The sequence below is a fragment of the Chlorocebus sabaeus genome, chromosome 11, assembly GCF_047675955.1.
Source record: "Chlorocebus sabaeus isolate Y175 chromosome 11, mChlSab1.0.hap1, whole genome shotgun sequence".
In the NCBI taxonomy this organism is placed as follows: domain Eukaryota; kingdom Metazoa; phylum Chordata; class Mammalia; order Primates; family Cercopithecidae; genus Chlorocebus; species Chlorocebus sabaeus.
Genome location: NC_132914.1, coordinates 108,429,585 through 108,447,547, shown reverse-complemented (window position 1 = coordinate 108,447,547; position 17,963 = coordinate 108,429,585). Strand labels below are relative to the sequence as shown.

The 17,963-nt window shown below is 51.6% G+C and overlaps 1 protein-coding gene across 1 annotated transcript in view; it reads right to left on the bottom strand.

Moving 5' to 3' along the window:
• CUX2 (cut like homeobox 2) overlaps positions 1–17,963 on the bottom strand; it is a 318,747-nt gene that overhangs the window by 46,719 nt on the left and 254,065 nt on the right. Inside the window, exons 5-9 of the mRNA XM_037996526.2 lie at positions 11,226–11,360; positions 9,190–9,313; positions 7,323–7,399; positions 6,250–6,316; positions 4,615–4,663 (exon numbers count right to left, since the gene is read on the bottom strand). Coding sequence (XP_037852454.1) covers positions 4,615–4,663; positions 6,250–6,316; positions 7,323–7,399; positions 9,190–9,313; positions 11,226–11,360 — 452 coding nt within the window. The remainder of the gene's footprint in view (positions 1–4,614; positions 4,664–6,249; positions 6,317–7,322; positions 7,400–9,189; positions 9,314–11,225; positions 11,361–17,963) is intronic.

Here is a 17,963-nt window from a genome sequence, read left to right as displayed (position 1 = left end):
TTTGAGACGGAGTCTCGCTCTGTCGCCCAGGCTGGAGTGCAGTGGCCGGATCTCAGCTCACTGCAAGCTCCGCCTCCCGGGTTCACGCCATTCTCCCGCCTCAGCCTCCCGAGTAACTAGGACTACAGGCGTCCGCCACATCGCCCGGCTAGTTTTTTTTTGTATTTTTTAGTAGAGACGGGGTTTCATCGTGTTAGCCAGGATGGTCTCGATCTCCTGACCTCATGATCCACCCGTCTCGGCCTCCCAAAGTGCTGGGATTACAGGCTTGAGCCACCGCGCCCGGCCTGTGTGTGTGTTTTTTTTTAAAGACAGAATCTTGCTTTGTTGCCTAGGCTGGATTGCAGTGGTGCGATCTTGGCTCACTGCAACCTCCACCTCCTGGGTTCAAGCAATTCTCCTGCCTCAGCCTCCTGAGTAGCTGGGATTATAGGTGTGTGCTGCCAGGTTTGTCTAACTTTTGTATTTTTAGTAGAGATGGGGTTTTTCCATGTTGGCCAGGCCGGTCTCTAACTCCTGGGCTCAAGCAATCCATCCACCTCAGCCTGCCAAAAGTGCTGGGATTACAGGCATGAGCCACCACACCCAGCTGGTAGATCTCAACTCTTCAAATTTCTACCTGGAAGGAAGCACCCAAATGTTAATACATTTAACCTTGTGGCTTTGGAGAGAAATCTGGGCTCACATCCTGACTTTGCAGCTTTCTGGTTATATGATCTTAGGCAAGAGGATTCATCTCCCCAAACTCAGTTTCCCTATTAATAAAATGGGGATTATAAAGGCAACTATCTCATAGGGTTGTTCTGCAAATGAAGTGGTTTGGCCAAATGCAATTTGGTACATATCTTCGCTTGGTGCCTGGCACATATAAATGCATCAATAATTGGCTAACTTTGTTAACATCATGAGGGTATATTACTGGAGCCATTACTTAGAGAATTGAAAGAGCTGTGGCTGTATTTTTACCTTTGGCTGGTAATGCAGGTCATAGTGATTATGTTTAACTCTATACTGACCTTGACAATCAGGATGCTATGCCCAATGTATGCATACTGAGACCCACACACATTCATGTTCACATTTGAATTTATTATTTATTTATACGTATCTTGCCTTGTTCCAGAAACGGTTCAATTTTGTTTTAGGAAGAGTTTCCTGGTGTGTGGGACTGTAAAGGAAATATTTTTATGTTTCTGTATAGTTAGGGCTCTCTGAGCATATCTGATTGAAAGTTGAGATCTGGACTAAAGGACAAGCCTTGGAAATTCAACTCATGGCTGATCAGCTACTGAGAACCCCAGAGGTTTCCTTCCCTGGAGGTTTATGTGTTTAGACATCAAGGGTGGGTGAGACCCACAGCACAGAGACAGACCCTGAACAGTAAAGCTGGGTTTTAAAGCAATTAGTTGGGGCTAGGCATGGTGGCTTATGCTTGTAATTCCAGCACTGTGAGAGGATTGCTTGAGGCCATGAGTTTGAGACCAGCTTGGGCAACATAGCAAGACCCCATCTCGACGACAACAACCAGAAGAAAAAATCACGGGTGTGGTGGTGTGAACCTGTAGTCCTTGCTACTTGGGAAGGTCCCCTGAGCCCAGGAGTTTGAGGCTGCAGTGAGCTATGATCTTGCCATAGCACTCCGGTCTGGGTGACAGAGCTGGATCCTGTCTCTTGGAAAAGAAAAACATAAAAAGCTACTAGTCTTATCTCCCCCTCAAGAGATGCGTTTCCATTCCAAAGACTAAAAGCCAGGGTCTTTGTCTCTGTCCACATGACACTTGGGAGGTAGATTCTTTCCCTCCCTGTCTCAGAAGGTCCCTAGGTGAACACCTAGATTCAGAGTTGGGGCAGTCTTCGCCTAGAGTACAAACTCAAGTACATGTGGGATGACAGCTGGCTCTCATTTTCTCACCCCAGGAGTAAGAATCGGGGCAAACTGGTGTGGTTATTATCCTGTAAGTAATAATATGGATCTGCTGTACCCCAGCATCCTCATTAAAATAGTATTAATAAATACAGAGATTAAAAACCTAATAGAGTGACATTTATTTTCTTCTCCATACGTCTCTATAATGTGTGGGTTTTAGTTTTGGACTTAGGAGAAACATTATGAGAAATGCTTCCTATGCTTCCTATTCCAAGTACTATAAGATCGTTTATTTTATTATTTATTTATTTGTTTTTTTGAGATAGGGTCTCACTCTGTCGTCCAGGCTGGAATGCAGTAGCATGATCATAGCTCATTGCAGCCTCCATCTCCCTAGGCTCAGGTGATCCTCCCACCTCAGCCTCCTGAGTAGCTGGGACTACAGGCGTACACCACCAAGCCTGGCTAATTTTAAAATTTTTTGTAGATATGGGGTCTCCCTATGTTTCCCAGGCTGGTCTCAAACTCCTGGGCTCAAGTGATCATCCCACCTCGGCCTCCCAAAGTGTTGGGATTAGAGGCATGAGCCATTGTGTGCAGCCTTGCCCGTTCTTATAAAGTTTTATTGGAATACAGCCATGCTCATTCACTTACATATTGTCTATATTTTCATGCTATAATGGCAAAGTTGAAAATCTGTGTTAGAGACTGTATGGATTGCACAGCTGAAAATATTTACTCTCTCTTTACAGAAAGCTTGCCCTCCCCTGGGTTAGACGATGGGGCACCCTGCCGAGGAACACCACACAGCTGTAAAACAGAGGAGCTGCTTTTTATACTGATACGGAAGGAGCTCAAAGATATAGACAGGGAAAAAGTAAGTTTCACAATGGTATACATAGGATATTATTATTTTGTTTTTAAAAGGGGTGGCTGGGCACAGTGGCTCACACCTCTAATCCCAGTGCTCTGGGAGGCCCAGGAGGGTGGACTGCTTGAGCTCAAGAGTTTGAGATCAGCCTGCACAACATGGCAAAACCGCATCTCTACGAAACATATAAAAATTAGCCGGGTGTGGTGGTGCATACCTGTAGTCCCAGCCACTTGGGGGGCTGAGGCAGGAGGATTGCTTGAGCCCCAGAGGTTGAGGCTGCAGTGAGCTGTGATTGCAGCAATGCACTCTAGCCTGGATGACAAAGTGATACCCTGTCTCAACAAAAAGGGGGCACTGGTTAAAATAGATATATTCTGGGCAACATGGTAAACCCTCGTCTCTACAAAAAAATACAAAAAATTAGCACAGCGTGGTGGTGCAAGCCTCTGTTTCCAGATAACTGGCTACCTGGGAGGCTGAGGTGGGAGGATCATCTGAGCCGGGGAGGTCAAGGCTACAGTGAGCCGTGATTGTGCCACTTCACTCCAGCCTGGGCGACAGAGTATGACCCTGTCCCCCTTGCCCCCCCAAAAAAGATATATTCGTGGGCTTGTGAATGGATTGACCATCTCTGGAAGGAGAATCCAGGGGCTGCTAAGAGAGGCTGCTGCAGGAGAGAACTGGGAGGAGGGCTGGACTTGCCAAGGCAGGCCCTTGTGTAGCTTCTTGAGTTCTGAACTACATGAATGCATTACCTATTCAAAAAATCACACTAAAAAGGCTATGTAGCCTATACAAAATGGGGCTCACTTAATGGTCATTTCAGAAAACTATGCTGGACCTAAGCCCAGGGAAGCCACTGCGGTCACCACCACCACTGTGACCTGGCCCTGTCTTTGGCCTTCCTGACCCTCCTAGGGGACACTGCTTCTATAGAAGTAGGGGCTCATAGAGTCTCAGCACTTCCATCCCAGGCCTGCACCTTCGGGTGGCTTCCCAGGGACATAGAATCAACCCTTTTATCCAAGTCTCCTCTGCAGGAGGGAGTGCCCCCACCCTGTGCCCATAGAGCCACACCTCGGGCCTCTGCCCCTGCTGAGCCTTCTACCTGGCTGCCCTCCCTCAGGGAACAGCATCAGGACTCTGAAACCCAGCTGCAAAGTCTCTTCCAAGAGGCCCCTCTTAACTGCCCCTGGGGAAAATGACCTCTCTCCCTGAGGGCCCGCAGACCTCGGGGCAGGTGGGTATCTTCTCCCACCCCACAGACAGGAAGATGGGCCTAGGGACAGAGGGCTCGAGGCCCTGCTGCCCTCTCCTGGCCATGTCTCTGGCTGGTGGCACTGCAGGGAGCTGGGGGACAGATGTGGTGGACACGCAAGACTCTGGGCTAGAGCCCCCTGGCTGTGGTCGCCCTTTTTTTAAAGTCCTGCTTGACTCTGCCCACCAGATGGCAGCACCTCTGAGCTGGAGGAAGGCAGGATGCAGGAGCCTCACTTAAGAATCCGTGCCTAGATACGCTGTCATTCATTCTTTGGGTCTTAGCTCCACATCCTTTCCTCTCAGATGTCTTCCTGGACTCCTGCAGTCTGGGTCAGGGGCCCCTTCCTGCCTGTTGCTGCTTGGAGCACTGTATTTCCAAGTGTGTCTGTCTGTATTCCCTACCCCAACCCCCACCCCGGGCCCACCCTGGGAGCTTGGAGAGGGCAGGGCCTGGGGCCCAGACCCCTCCTGGCTCCCTCACTTGGCATGCACAGGACCCACAGTTGAATAAATATTGACGAAGCTCCGTCCCTTCCTCCTCGTCTGGCCCGAGACCCCCACCCCAGGCAGAGGGAACCTTCAGCACCCACGGGCGGGAACTGCGCCTCCTCACCTGATTAGCTTTCTCCAGGTTGGTCATGATCAGGCCGACTTCATCTGCCCTGAGACACAAAGATGAGGCCCTGAGGAAGGGCTTCCAGCGGGCTCCAGGCCTCCGCCCCTCCTGACACCCCCAGCCCCTGCCTGAGCCCAGGGGAGGGCTGAAGGCACTCCCTTCCAGCCTTGCTACAGGAGAGAAATCGGGCTGGGGAGAAAAGAGCCTAGGCTGTGAGGAAAAGGGAGTAGCGCGTCAGCACTGCACCTCTTCCAGGCAGTCTGGCCTCCCCTCTCCCCCAGGGGCCCTCTCTGAACTCCACCTCCAAGCCTTTGTCCCGGTGGTGCCTGGAATGCCCTTCCTCAAGAAAACGGCCCTTGGCTTTAAAATCCTGATCACAGTGTTCTCCTGGGAGGCCGCCCTGCACTGTCCCCAGTGGTCACTTGTTTACTGCGCTGCCCAGCCCCCTCCAGACTGCCAGCATGGAGGGGCTTGGGAGAGGTGTCCCCTCTGTTAGCAGGGGATGGGAGATGCGGGGGGCATGTGGGGAGCACTCAAGGCCACACACGTGCTTCATGCATGCTTAGGGCCTTCCTTGGCTCAAGCTTTTCCTGCTGCCTGGAGCACCCTTCCCTGCTTTCTTCACGTGGCCTTCTCTTCATTCTGAAAGCCATCTCCTCCAGGGAGTTCTCCCTGACTACCCTGGATAAAGGACCCACTCCTTCTTGTCATTCTCTTTTCCCGTCCCCAGTTCTTCCCTTTGTAGCATTTGCCATGTGCCAAGAACAGTGCTGGGCATACAGAAAGTGCTCAGTATGTGTGAATGAACAAATGTATCACTGCACATCAGTTTTTGTCTCTTCTTCTTGATTGAGGACAGGGTCATGTTCTCATGTTTCCTCCAAGGACGCAGAACAGCACTGGATAAACAGTAGGTGCTCAATAAGTGTTTGCAGAAGGAATGATTTCTTAAAGCCTAAATACACGCTTGAGTCCAGAGTAATTTAGGTGAATGCCTCTCAGCCCTGAGGATTGGAGTGTGGAGCTGGGGAGTGGGGACAGTCCCAGGGGGCCAGGGCAAAGGAGCAGGCCGCCACCAAGCAGCCCCTTGCTCAGCCCAGGTCCCAGAACATTATTTATGGCTGTGGTATGCAAGTGGCATAGCAAATGACAGCAGTGTGCCTTTGGGGGTGAGGAGCAGGGGTGCTTAATGAAATGGGGGCCTCCAGCAGAGAGTCAGATGAAGGAGAAGAGTCAGAAAGAGGAGGCATGTCTGAAAGGTCAGAGGGAAGAGGCATGTCTGGAGGGACAGAAGGAGGATGTAAGTCCTGGAGGATCAGAAGGAGGAGGCAAGTACTGGAGGGCCAGAGGTGGAGGCGTGTCTGGGATGATCAGAGGGAGGAGGCGTGTTTGGGAGGGTCAGAGGGAGGAGGCGTATTTGGGAAGGTCAGAGGGACGAGGCGTGTCTGGGAGGGTCAGAGGGAGAAGGCCTGTCTGGGAAAGTCAGAGGGAGGCAGCACGTCTGGGAGGGTCAGAGGGAGGAGGCAAGTACTGGAGGGTCAGAGGGTGGAGGCAAGTACTGGAGGGTCCGAAGGAGGAGGCCTGACTGGGAGGGTCCGAGGGAGGAGGTACACCTCAGCAGGGCTCACTTACTTGGATGCCGCCTCCTCGTCGTATTTCCGCCGCAGCTCTAGCAGCTCTGCCTGTGTAGCCTTTAGCGCTGGGAGAAAGCAGAGGCAGGGTAAGGCCCCACCTCCAAGTGGGAAGGAGCTGGGTCTCCCAGGGAGGTGGAGCCCACTCCCTCTGCAAAGCCCAAGAGCTTGGGTAGTGACAGAGACCTTTCAGTCAGAATTGGTGACAGGCAATGAGTTTCCTGCCCCTAGAGGGGCTCAGGCTGGTGAGAAGGACGTGCAGTGGCTGGGGTGGGCAGTGCAGGGTGGATGAGGTACTCTCCATGGGCCTAGAAGCTCAGGGGACCCAGGCCAGGGTTGAGGGGTGGAGGCGTGGTGCTGTCTGCCCCATGACCTGGGGTATAAACCCTCCAACACCCTTAAATCACTTCAGGACCTGGGCAGGGCCATCCATCCATGTGCTCAACCACCCCGCGGTTCCAACCTGGCAGGCTGGAGGACAGGGAAGACCCACACAATGAACAGATTCATCAAACTCCAGCTTTCTAATTTCTCTGGGCAAATGGAAGGGCCTGGCCACAGGGGACCATATGGCAGCACCCAGCTGGTGCTAAGCAGTGGCTGTCTCTTTAGATGAGGCCTCATTTCTCCAGTTTGCCCCAGACCTCACCCCTCCCCAATGCCTCCCCTAAGTCAGCCGCTTGGTAGTGTTTTGGCCCCTGCAGGGGTTGTATTAAATTAATTAATTAATTAGAGACAGGGTCTTGCCATGTTGCCCAGGCCAGTCTCAAACTCTGGGGCTCAAGCAGTCTTCTCACTTCAGCCTCCCAAAGTGCCGGGATTACAAGTGTGAGCCACCATGCTTGGCCACCACCTGAATTAACTCTGTCTCAAATCCTCTTTCCACAGCAATGTAGCCTCTGGGGCATAGAGGCTTGGACCCCCACTGGGTAAGATTATTCTTCCCAAACTCCCATTTTGCCTTCTTGATTCTAAAACACCTGGATGTGGCAGACCCCAAGCCATGACCCCTCGTTGACAGCATTACCGTCCCCTCCCAGTCCTCTCTCTGGGCCACATGGTGCTGACACATACCTGAATGTAGGACTTTGATTTTCTCCTCTGCCTCCCCCAGTCTGGCCGCCAAAGTGATCTGTACTTCTTGAAGGCCCCTGCGAAGAGACGAGGCCTGCTTGTGCTGGCTGTAGGGACAGGCCTTGCCTGGGGCCCCCAAGTCAAGCCCCATCTTGCTTCCTACCCCTTGCCCACTCCCTGTAACCTGCACCTCTGTCTTTCTGCAAGTCCTTAGACACGACATTCAGGCACCTGGCTGTCCCGCTGCTCCACTGCCTATGTGGGCCCTGTCATGGTTGCCCCTGTTAGTTTCTGCCAGGATTTTTAGGGGCAAAAATTTACAGTAGCAAGCAACCTCTCTGGTCCTCAGTTTCCTTATTTTTAAAATGGGGTTTCTGATAGGGTCTGCTTCAGGGGGTGCTGTGAAGCATGCTCACTGGTGTGCCTAGCCCCCAGTAGTTCCTCAATATTGTGAATTACTGATACTGCCCTGGGGGAGTAACATTTCCTCTGTTTTCTTTTTTTTTGAGATGGAGTCTTCCTCTGTCACCCAGGCTGGAGTGCAGTGACCCGATCTCAGTTCACTGCAACCTCCGCCTCTCAGGTTCCAGCAATTCTCCCACCTAAGCCTCCTGAGTACCTGAGATTGCAGGCATGCACCACCACACACAGCTTAATTATTGTAATTTTAGTAGAGACAGGGTTTCACCACGTTGGTCAGGCTGGTCTCAAACTGCCGACCTCAAGTGATCTGCCTACTTCGGCCTCCCAAAGTGCTGGGATTACAGGCATGAGCCACCGCGCCCGGCCCGTTTTCTTTTTTTTTAAAGATAGAGTCTTGCTCTGTTGCCCAGGCTAGAGTGCAGTGGCACAATCATAGCTCACTACAGCCTCAACCACTTGGGCTCAAGTGATCCTCTGCTCTGCCTCCGCCTTACATGTAGCTGGGACTACAGGTGCATGCCACCATGCTTGGCTAATTAAAAAAAAAAAAAAATATATATATATATATATATAAAATATAGATATATATAAATTTTTTTTTTTTTGTGGCTGGGCACAGCGACTCACAACTGTAATCCCAACACTTTGGGAGGCCAAGGCGGGAGGATCTCTTGAGTTCAGGATTTTGAGACTATCCTGGCCAACATGGTGAAATTCCGTCTCTGCTAAAAATATAAAAATTAGCTAGGTGTGGTAGTGCACATCTGTAATCCCAGCTACTCAGGAGGCTGAGGCAGGAGAATTGCTTAAACCCAGAAGGCGGAGGTTGCAGTGAGCCAAGATTGCACCCTGCACTCCAGCTCTGTAGCCCAGGCTGGTCTTGAACTCTTGGCCTCAAGCAATCCTCCTATCTTGGCTTCCCAAAGTGCCGGGATTACAGACTGCAGTGGGCTATAATTGTGCCATTGCACTCCAGCCTGAGTGACAGAGCAAGATCCCATCTCTAAAACGTTCTAATTATTGTAAAATAAAATTTAAAAATATTGCAGCACCAACTCCTGCTCTACCAATTTTGTACCTGGCAGTTCCCATAACTGCATAAGCTAAGTCCTAGAAGTACATGTCTTAATCATTAAAAAATTCCTACCAGTTCTGTTTCTCTAGAGAATGCTGAGGAATGGACCACCCTTAGCCCCATTTACCGGGGGGGGAAATTGAGGCTCAGAGGATGATGTGACTTGCCCAGGGCTGGCCACTGAGTTCCTGCGGTGGAGCTTGAACCCAGACCCAGCTGGAGTCCAAAGCCCTCGGCCCTTCCTCTTCTTGGTCTCCAGCCTGCATCTGGATTCTGGTAGGAGACTTTCCCTGTCCATGACCCAGCCAGGTGGGGCAGCAGGAGCCCTGCCCGTTCCTTCCTCCCTCCCTCCCACCCTCCCTTCCTCACTTTTGTTTTTCCGCCTCATTTCTCTGCAGCAAGGTTTCTGTCAGGAGGGCTTTCCCGGGAATGCCTGGGAGGCGGCTTCCCTCGGTCAGCGTGGGCCCGGCAGGCGACGTCCCCTCTCTCTGCTCTGCAGGGAGAAAAAGAGGGAAAACCCCCATTGCCAAGAGAGCAACGTGACAGCCAGAACGGCTTTCTGTAAACTGGATCGATCATCGATTGTGATCAATTTCCCAAACTCAGGCCTTGGAGAGAGTTCAGCTGTGGGGCCCTGCGGGCCCCGTGTCCTCAGCACACAGGTCATTTCCACTGTGACACCAGTGTCAGTACATGCAGAGCTTCTTTTGCCTGCTCATACCTCCGGGGCCTGCTTTATTATACTTTTAAAATTGTGGTAAAATATACGTCACATAAAACTCACTTTTTTTTTTTTTTTTTTTTTTTGAGACGGAGTCTCGCTCTGTTGCCCAGGTTGGACTGCAAGTGCAGTGGTGCGATCTCAGCTCACTGCAGCCTCTGCCTCCTGGGTTCAAGCAATTCTCCTGCCTCAGTCTCATGAGTACCTGGATTATACGTGCCCGCCACCATGCTTGGCTAAGTTTTGTTTGTTTAGCAGAGATGGGGTTTTACCATGTTGTTCAGGCTGGTCTTGACCTCCTAACCTCAAGTGATCTGCCCATCTTGGCCTCCCAAAGTGCTGGGATTACAGGTGTGAGCCAATGCGCCTGGCCAAAATTCACTATTTTAAGCACTATTTTACAGTGACATTTAGTATATTCACAGTTTTGTGAAGCCATCACCACTAGTTCCAGAACACTGTCACTGCCTCAAAAGGAAACCCCTCGTACCCATTAAACAACTCAACCAATCTCTTTTCTGTCTCTACGGATTTGCCTGTTTTGACATTTCACACCACCAGAATAGTACATTATGTGGCCTTTCCTGTCTGGCATCTTCCACTCAGTACTATGTTTTCTTTTTATTTATTTATTTTTTGAGATGGAGTCTTGCTCCGTCGCCCAGGCTGGAGTGCAGTGGTGCGATCTTGGCTCACTGCAACCCCCGCCTCCCAGTTTCAGGCAATTCTCCTGCCTAAGCCTCCCAAGTAGCTGGGATTACAGGTGTGAGCCACCACACCAGGCGAATTTTTGTATTTTTAGTAGAGACGGGGTTTCATCATGTTGGTCAGGCTGGTCTCGAACTCCTGACTTTGTGATCCACCCGCCTCAGCCTCCCAAAGTGCTGGGATTACAGACGTGAGCCACCGCGCCTGGCCGGCACCATGTTTTCAAAGTTCACCCATGTTGTAGCATGGATCAGTGCTTCCTTCCTTTTCATGGCCAAGTAATATTCCACTCTATGGATATTTTGTTTGTCCATTCAGCTGTTGAAAGCCACTTTAGTTGTTTCTGCTTTTGCTGTTATAAGTAACACTGCCATGTACATTTGTGTACACTGTTTTGAGCCCGTGTTTTCAGTTCTCTGGGGTCCACACCTAGCTGTGGTGCTTCTGGGTCATGTGGTGAGCCTGTGTTTTACTTAGCAAAGACTGCCAGACTATTTTCCCCTCCCCACTGTGGAGGGCGCACATGTGGATGCTCAGCCATCACTGGCCTCACCTGCATCACGTCCGCCTTGGCAGGCCCTGTGGGGGCTCATGCCAGGGCTTGGTGGGTGCTTTTGGTGCTGAAATCATCACAGGGGCAGAGGGTGCTTTGGGGCTGGCCATGGAGGGTGGGAACCTGAACGGGTCTCTTGACTTCTCTCTCCACCTGCCACACTATATGTCTTACTAATTTGTTCACTGACAGTCTCCCTTTCTAGAAGATCATCACCACAAGGGCAGGATTTTTCTCTTTTACTCCCAATTGCGTTTCCCGTGCCAGGCTCAATATACACCCAGGAATTAGACGGTTACCAAAGGCCTTCACCTGCCCAGTTCCCTGCCCCAGCCACCCCCCAACAAGGTTGGCCGAGTTTGGCTCTGAAGATCTGCAGCCTGGTTGTTTATTGTAGATGCGCCGAGAAGGCCGTATCAGTACCTTTGGGGCTGAGGAGCTCGGGGTTCCTCTTCCACGAAGTGTGGAGGTCTCGCCGGGGCTGCCCGCTGGGGTCAAAGCTGGGGGGCTGCAGTCTGTCGTCTAGGCCGCGCGCCGCCTCAAACACAGGCACGGGGTCTGTGCAGGGAGAGAAAGACAGGGATGATGAGGGCCTGATGGATGGGGACACCTGGACTGTGGCTGCAGGGCCTGGCAGGCCCCACAGGAGCCACTGGAGTCACCCTGTTGGCTTGCAGGAAATAGCATGGACTTTCTGCTCTACGAGGGAGCAGGTTCGTCCAGGCACTTGTTCAGGGCAGCATCTGCTCTCTCCAGGGTGTGGGCGTCCTGTCCAGCTGGGAATAATACTAACAATAATAATAGTCGACCAGGCCGGGTGCGGTGGCTCATGCCTGTAATCCCAGCACTTAGGGAGGCTAAGGTGGGCGGATTATTTGAGGTCAGGAGTTCGAGACCAGCCTGACCAACATGGTGAAACCCCATCTCTGCTAAAATTCAAAAAAATTAACCAGGCCTAGTGGCTCATGCTTGTAGTCCCAGCTACTCTGGAGGCTGAAGCAGGAGAATCGCTTGAACCCGGGAGGTGGAGATTGCAGTGAGCTGAGATCACGCCACTGCCCTCCAGCCTGGGTGACAGAGCAAGACTCCGTCTCAAAAAAAAAAAAGGTTGTCCGAGTGCAGTGGCTAACGCCTATAATCCCAGCAATTTGGTAGGCCGAGGTAGGAGGCTCACTTGAACCCAGCAGTTCAAGACCAGCCTGGGCAGCATGGCAAAATCTCATCTCTGCAAAAAAATTTAAAAAGTAGTCTGGGCTCAGTGGCTCATGCCTGTAATCCCAGCACTTTGGGAGGCCGTGGCGGGTGGATCACCTGAGGTCAGGAGTTCGAGACCAACCTGACCAACATGGTGAAACCCCGTTGCTACTAAAAATACAAAAATTAGCTGGGTGGCTGGGCACGGTGGCTCACGCCTGTAATCCTAGCACTCTGGGAGGCTGAAGCGGGCGGATCACGAGGTCAGGAGATGGAGACCATCCTGGCTAACATGGTGAAACCCCGTCTCTACTAACAATATAAAAAATTAGCCGGGCGTGGTGGCGGCGCCTGTAGTCCCAGCTACTTGGGAGGCTGAGGCAGGAGAATGGTGTGAACCTGGGGGGTGGAACTTGCAGTGAGTCGAGATCGTGCCACTGCACTCTAGCCTGGGGACACAGCAAGACTCCATCTCAAAAAAAAAAAAAAAAAAAAAAATTAGCTGGGTGTGGTGGCAGGCACCTGTAATCCCAGCTACTGGGAAGGCTGAAGCAGGAGAATCACTTGAACCCGGGAGGCAGAGGTTGCAGTGAGCCGAGATGGCGCCATTGCACTCCAGCCTGGGGGACAGAGTAAGGCTCCATCTCAAAAAAAAAAAAAAAAAAAAAAAATTAGCTGGGCATGGTGGCACATGCTTGTAGTCCCAGTTACCCAGGAGGCTGAAGTGGGAGGATCACTTGAGCCTGGGAGGTCGAGGCTGCAGAGAGTAGAGATTGTATCACTATACCCCAGCCTCAGCAACAGAGTGAGATTCTGTTCAAGTGATCCTGCCTCAGCCTCCCGAGTAGCTGGGATCAAGGGTGTGCACCACCATGCCCAGTTAATTTTTGTATTTTTTTGTAGACACAGGTCTCATTATGTTGCCCTGGCTTCATTTCATTTTCTTGATTTTATGATGCCATCTGTGGCACTTTGAAACTGTGCCTTGGAGACCTCCAACTACAGCGAGGGGCACTGAGCAAGGATCTGGCTGCTGCTCTGAGATCCATCGCTCTGAGGCCAACCTTCCCATGGCCTCCACCTACATGCCTGTGTGCAGCGGGGATACCGAGGCGGGACTGCTCTGAGGGCTGACTTTGGAGTGACGACTCCCCCATGGCCTCACCCAGCACTTCCGTAGGCTGTGTGGGGGTCTAGATGCTCCCAGGTGGCTGCCCCACCTCTTCGAGAGCTCTCCCAGCCTCCCCGCTCCCTGTATTCCTATTTTGCACCAACATCCTCGCCCATGTAATTCTTGGTGTGCTTCTCAGTGGACCTGGTGACACCATCATTTGTGACACACGTTGTTGGTTAACGGCTTTTTCGGGGGGCAAAACACACATCTAGATGTAAGATGTCCACCAATTCCCCAATCACTCAAAGGTGAGGAACGCGCAGGTCCTACTGCCTGGAATTCAGTTCCCTCTCCCAGCCCTTCACGCCGCAAGTACATCTGCTTCCTTATACTCTGGAGTCCTGCCTCACTTCTTCCAGGACGCTTTCCCCAAGTCCCCATCTAGGGCAGGGACTAAGAAATGTGGATCATCTCAGAGGTGTGTTGGCACCTTCCAGGCTACAAAGCCCATGCATGGGACTGGCTTCCCAGCATCCTCACGGCATCCCCTGGAGGCTAGCTTGGATCCAGTGCATTTTCACAGATGAGGAAACTGAGGCTCAGAGAAACCAGGTGACTTGCTGAAGGGTAGATGTGAGACTCAAACCTGGGTCTCTTGCTTTGATACCACAAAGGCCTCCTGTCCTATTTCCTGCTCTTGCCAGCCCTAGCAGGTACAGATGGTGTCCACGGCACCCAGGAAAGCCAGGGTCCTGGACATAGACCAAGGGGCCTAGTCTGGTTCAGTTCTTTCTAATGCATGGAAGCCCTGTCTCTTCCTGGTCCCTCCCCTAGAATTTTCTTTTTTCCTTTTTTCTTTTTTGGAGACAGAGTCTGGCTCTGTTTGCCCAGGCTGGAGTGCAGCGGCGTGATCTCAGCTCACTGCAATCTCTGCCTCCCGTGTTCAAGCTATTCTCCTGACTTAGCCTCCCAAGGAGCTGGGATTCCAGGTGTGTGCCACCACACCTGGGTAATTTTTGTATTTATTTATTTATTTATTTTGAGATGGAGTCTCGCACTGTTGCCCAGGCTGGAGTGTAGTGGCACGATCTTGGCTCACTGTAACCTCTGCCTCCTGGGTTCAAGTGACTCTTCTGCCTCAGCCTCCTGAGTAGCTGGGATTACAGATGCGCGCCATCACACCCAGCTAATTTTTTTTATTTTTGGTAGAGATGGGGTTTCACCATGTTGGCCAGGCTGGTCTTGAACTCCTGACCTCAGGTGATCCACCCACCTTGGCCTCCGAAAGTGCCGGGATTACAGGCATGAGCTACTGCGCCTGGCCAAATTTTTGTATTTTTAATAGAGTTGGGGTTTCACCATGTTGGTCAGACTGGTCTCGAACTCAGGTGATCTGCCTGCCTTGGCATCCCAAAGTGTTGGGATTACAGGTGTGAGTTATCATGCCTGGCCCCTCCCCCAGATTTTTCTGCCAGCATCTGTTTGGCCCTTGCTCTCTGCTGGGAAGCAGAGGGATTAAGAGCATAGACCTCAAGGTTAGATATCCCTGGAGTCTGCTAATCTATACTTGCTTCTTGGGATTGCTGTGTGACTTTGGCAAGTGACTGTACCTCTCTGTGCCTCACCATAAATGTAGCAACCTCATGGGGCTGTGGTAAGGATCCATGTAAAATGCTCCACATGGCACCAGACACTTGGTCAGCTCAGAGTAAACAGAAGCCCTCACTTCTTTCTGAGCTCCAGTCACATTGGCTTCTTCTTACTTCCCACCTCAGACCCTTTGCACGGGATCCTTACCAGGAACACCCTCCCCTGAGCAACGCCTTTCAGCTAGTTAACACTTACTTGCCTTCCATAGTGCAACTCAAATGCCACTTCTTCCAGGAAGCCCTCTACTAACCTGTACTCTGATATGAGCTGCCTGCACCTTTCCTTCACAGCACCCAGTGCAGTTCTAATGCACGTTTATTTGCAGGTTCACCTAATTAACACCCACTGGACTGCAAACTCCACATGGGAAGGCCAGACTGCATCTGTTTTTGCACCCTCTCCCACCCCCCACCCTGCTGGAATTCTTGTACCTACCATGAAGTGTGACCCACAGTCCAACCCAATAAATATCTGCTGATGGAAGAAACGGGGCCGTGCCTGTACATGGGGCCTTCAGGTCTGGCTGGAACAAGGAGGCTTCCCTGTTTTACTCTGCTGTGGCCAGTTTGTTTAGGTGGCGGGGGCTCGGACAATGGGTGTCCACGCCGAGGTAAGCAGGTGCGCAGGAAGGCAGTGGTGGCTTTCGTCTGCCGGCAGCCCCCACGCCCCGTCATTAGGCACGGCCTGCGCAGCAGGGTAGGCCATTATGTCTCCCCAGGCTGATGTAATTATACATTGACATAATTAACCCAGCAAGCGCATTAGGCAGGCCAGCTAAAAATTCATCTATAATTATTTGTTGTGTGCATGCTAATGAGTCCATCTGCACTGCCTTTGTACAACACGAACAAATTAATTTACAAGTCTGGATTTTTTAATAAGTTCAAGGAAACGCTTCCTATTGTGTCCTGGTTTTTGAGAAAGGAGGAAAAAAGGCGACGAGCACTCGCCGGGGTCAGGGAAGTTAGACAAACACAAGACGGTGTGGTGCCAAGTGGACCACGCAGGGCCACGGAGGGCTTGCTCCGGTTCCAAGGAGGGGAGGATCCGGCTCGTGGCCCAGGGGCTCTGCTGGCCATGAGCCCATTGAACCAAACGACTATACTTGGTGATAACGGATGTCTGTCACTCACCCTGTTCTCAGGGATTAGGTATTGATATTTCATTCTACTCTGAGGCCCCGTGGGTCATTCCTTGCTGGCTGTGTGCTCTGTCTTGGGGAGGCTGGCCTTAGGTGGCTCCCCAGAGAGGTTGGTGGGAACAGGGTCTGGCTGGACCTTTGTCAGGTCCATAGATTTCAAAGCTCTGTCTTTCTGCCTTCCTTTGCAGGTACAGTGTAAAACAGTCATTAAGTTCACAGAGTCCAAAGTCCAGCTCAGGGTCCAGATCCCACGGGGCCTGGAGCCTCAGTTTCTCTACTTATAAACTGGAAACTTCCTAATTCCCAGGAATTATTATTACTGTTATTATTTAGAGAGAAGGTCTTGCTCTGTTGCCCAGGCTGGAGTTCCGTGGCTCGATCTAGGCTCACTGCAACCTCTGCCTCCTGGGTTCAAGCGATTCTCCTGTCACAGCCTTCCGAGTAGCTGGGAGTACAGCTACCACCATGCCAGGCTAATTTTTGTATTTTCAGTAGAGATGGGGTTTCATCATGTTGGCCAGACTGGTCTCAAACTCCCAATCTCAGGTGATCCTCCCACCTCGACCTCCCAATGTGCTAGAATTACAGGCACGAGCCACTGCGCCCAACTACTAATTTTTTAATTTTTGTAGAGATGGGGTCTTGCTATGTTGCCGAGACTGGTCTCAAATCTCTTCCTAAAGTGATCCTCCTGCCTTGGCTTCCCAAAGTGCTAGGATTACAGGTGTGAGCCACCATACCTGGTCTTCCCAGGAATTCTTACTGGGAAGATTTTAAAAAGATATTGAGAGAAGCAGTAGTGATTTAAGGATCGGGTGTCAGCTCCTACTGCAATTGGCCAAGCTAACCTCTTGGAGCCTCTGTTTCCTCATTTGTAAAATGGGGGTGCATGTCTAGGGTGGTTAAGGACTGGGGGAGAGAAGGTGTGCAGGTAATTGCAGACCCAGGCATAGGGTGGCGCTTGCTAAGTGTTGTCTGCTTTTATCACCCCTAGACAAGGCAGCACACCAGGCGCTGGCATTCTGGGCGCTGGCTGTCTGGGCAGAGATGCTCTGTGGAACTCAGGACAGGGTATGGCTTCACCTGTTTGCATCAGTGCCCCAGAGACCCAGAATCTAATAATCCTGCTTTGAGCTAACTCTACTCTGGGACCCAAATATTTAAACTTAGAAAGTCACACTGGGGAGCAATCTATCAGATCAATCCGTCCAACATCCCTTCCACCCCAGGACACAGTAGGGTCTGATGTTACCCCTGAAATCTGCTGGAGAGTTGGTGGCAGAGGCTGAGATGGGCCCTTAGACCTTTTCCTCTCACACTGTGCTGTCCCGGATCCCCCAACTTGAGGGAGAAGGTGGCAGTAATATCCAGATGCCTTGGCCAAAGTCGGGCTGCAACGGAGTCCTAATGGCCAAAGTCCTTTCCATGGATTAGAATTTGTTCAGTCTTCACCACAACACAGAGGCAGGCACTGCTGGATCCCAATTTCCCACATGGAAAAACGGAGGCACTGGGGTGAAGTCATTTCCCTAGGGTGAGGCAGCGGGGGTTGAGCTGCCGTCCAGGGACACTGGCCTCGCTTGGCAGAACAGGGTGCTCAAGAGCCCTTGCTGGCTCAAAGCAGGGGCACATCAGAGTCACCTGGGGAATCTGTCAAACATCTCGGGGACTCAGTCCCAAAGATTCTCATGTGTGTCAGTCTTAGTCCTTTCAGGGAGCGGGTGGGGTCGTTCATGACTCGGCTGCTAGACCTTCTAACTAATGGGTGATTTCCATTCTCTCTCAGATACAATGGAGCTGTCAATTAAGATGCCCCGCCTTCCCCTGGCAGCGGGTCAGATGTTCTGCCCTGGGACTTTGAATGGATCCCTCAGCCGGCCCAGCTACCCACTGCTCTGGTCCCATCTGACCCAGGTGGTCTCACCATTCTCCCCCACCTTCTGCCTTCTAATAAATTCCTTTCGTGCCTAATAGTTTTGCAGAGCTGGCTTCTGCTGCATGGCACTAAAGAACCCTGATGGATACATGTGATGAATGATTTGGGGCCAAATGAGACCTAAGA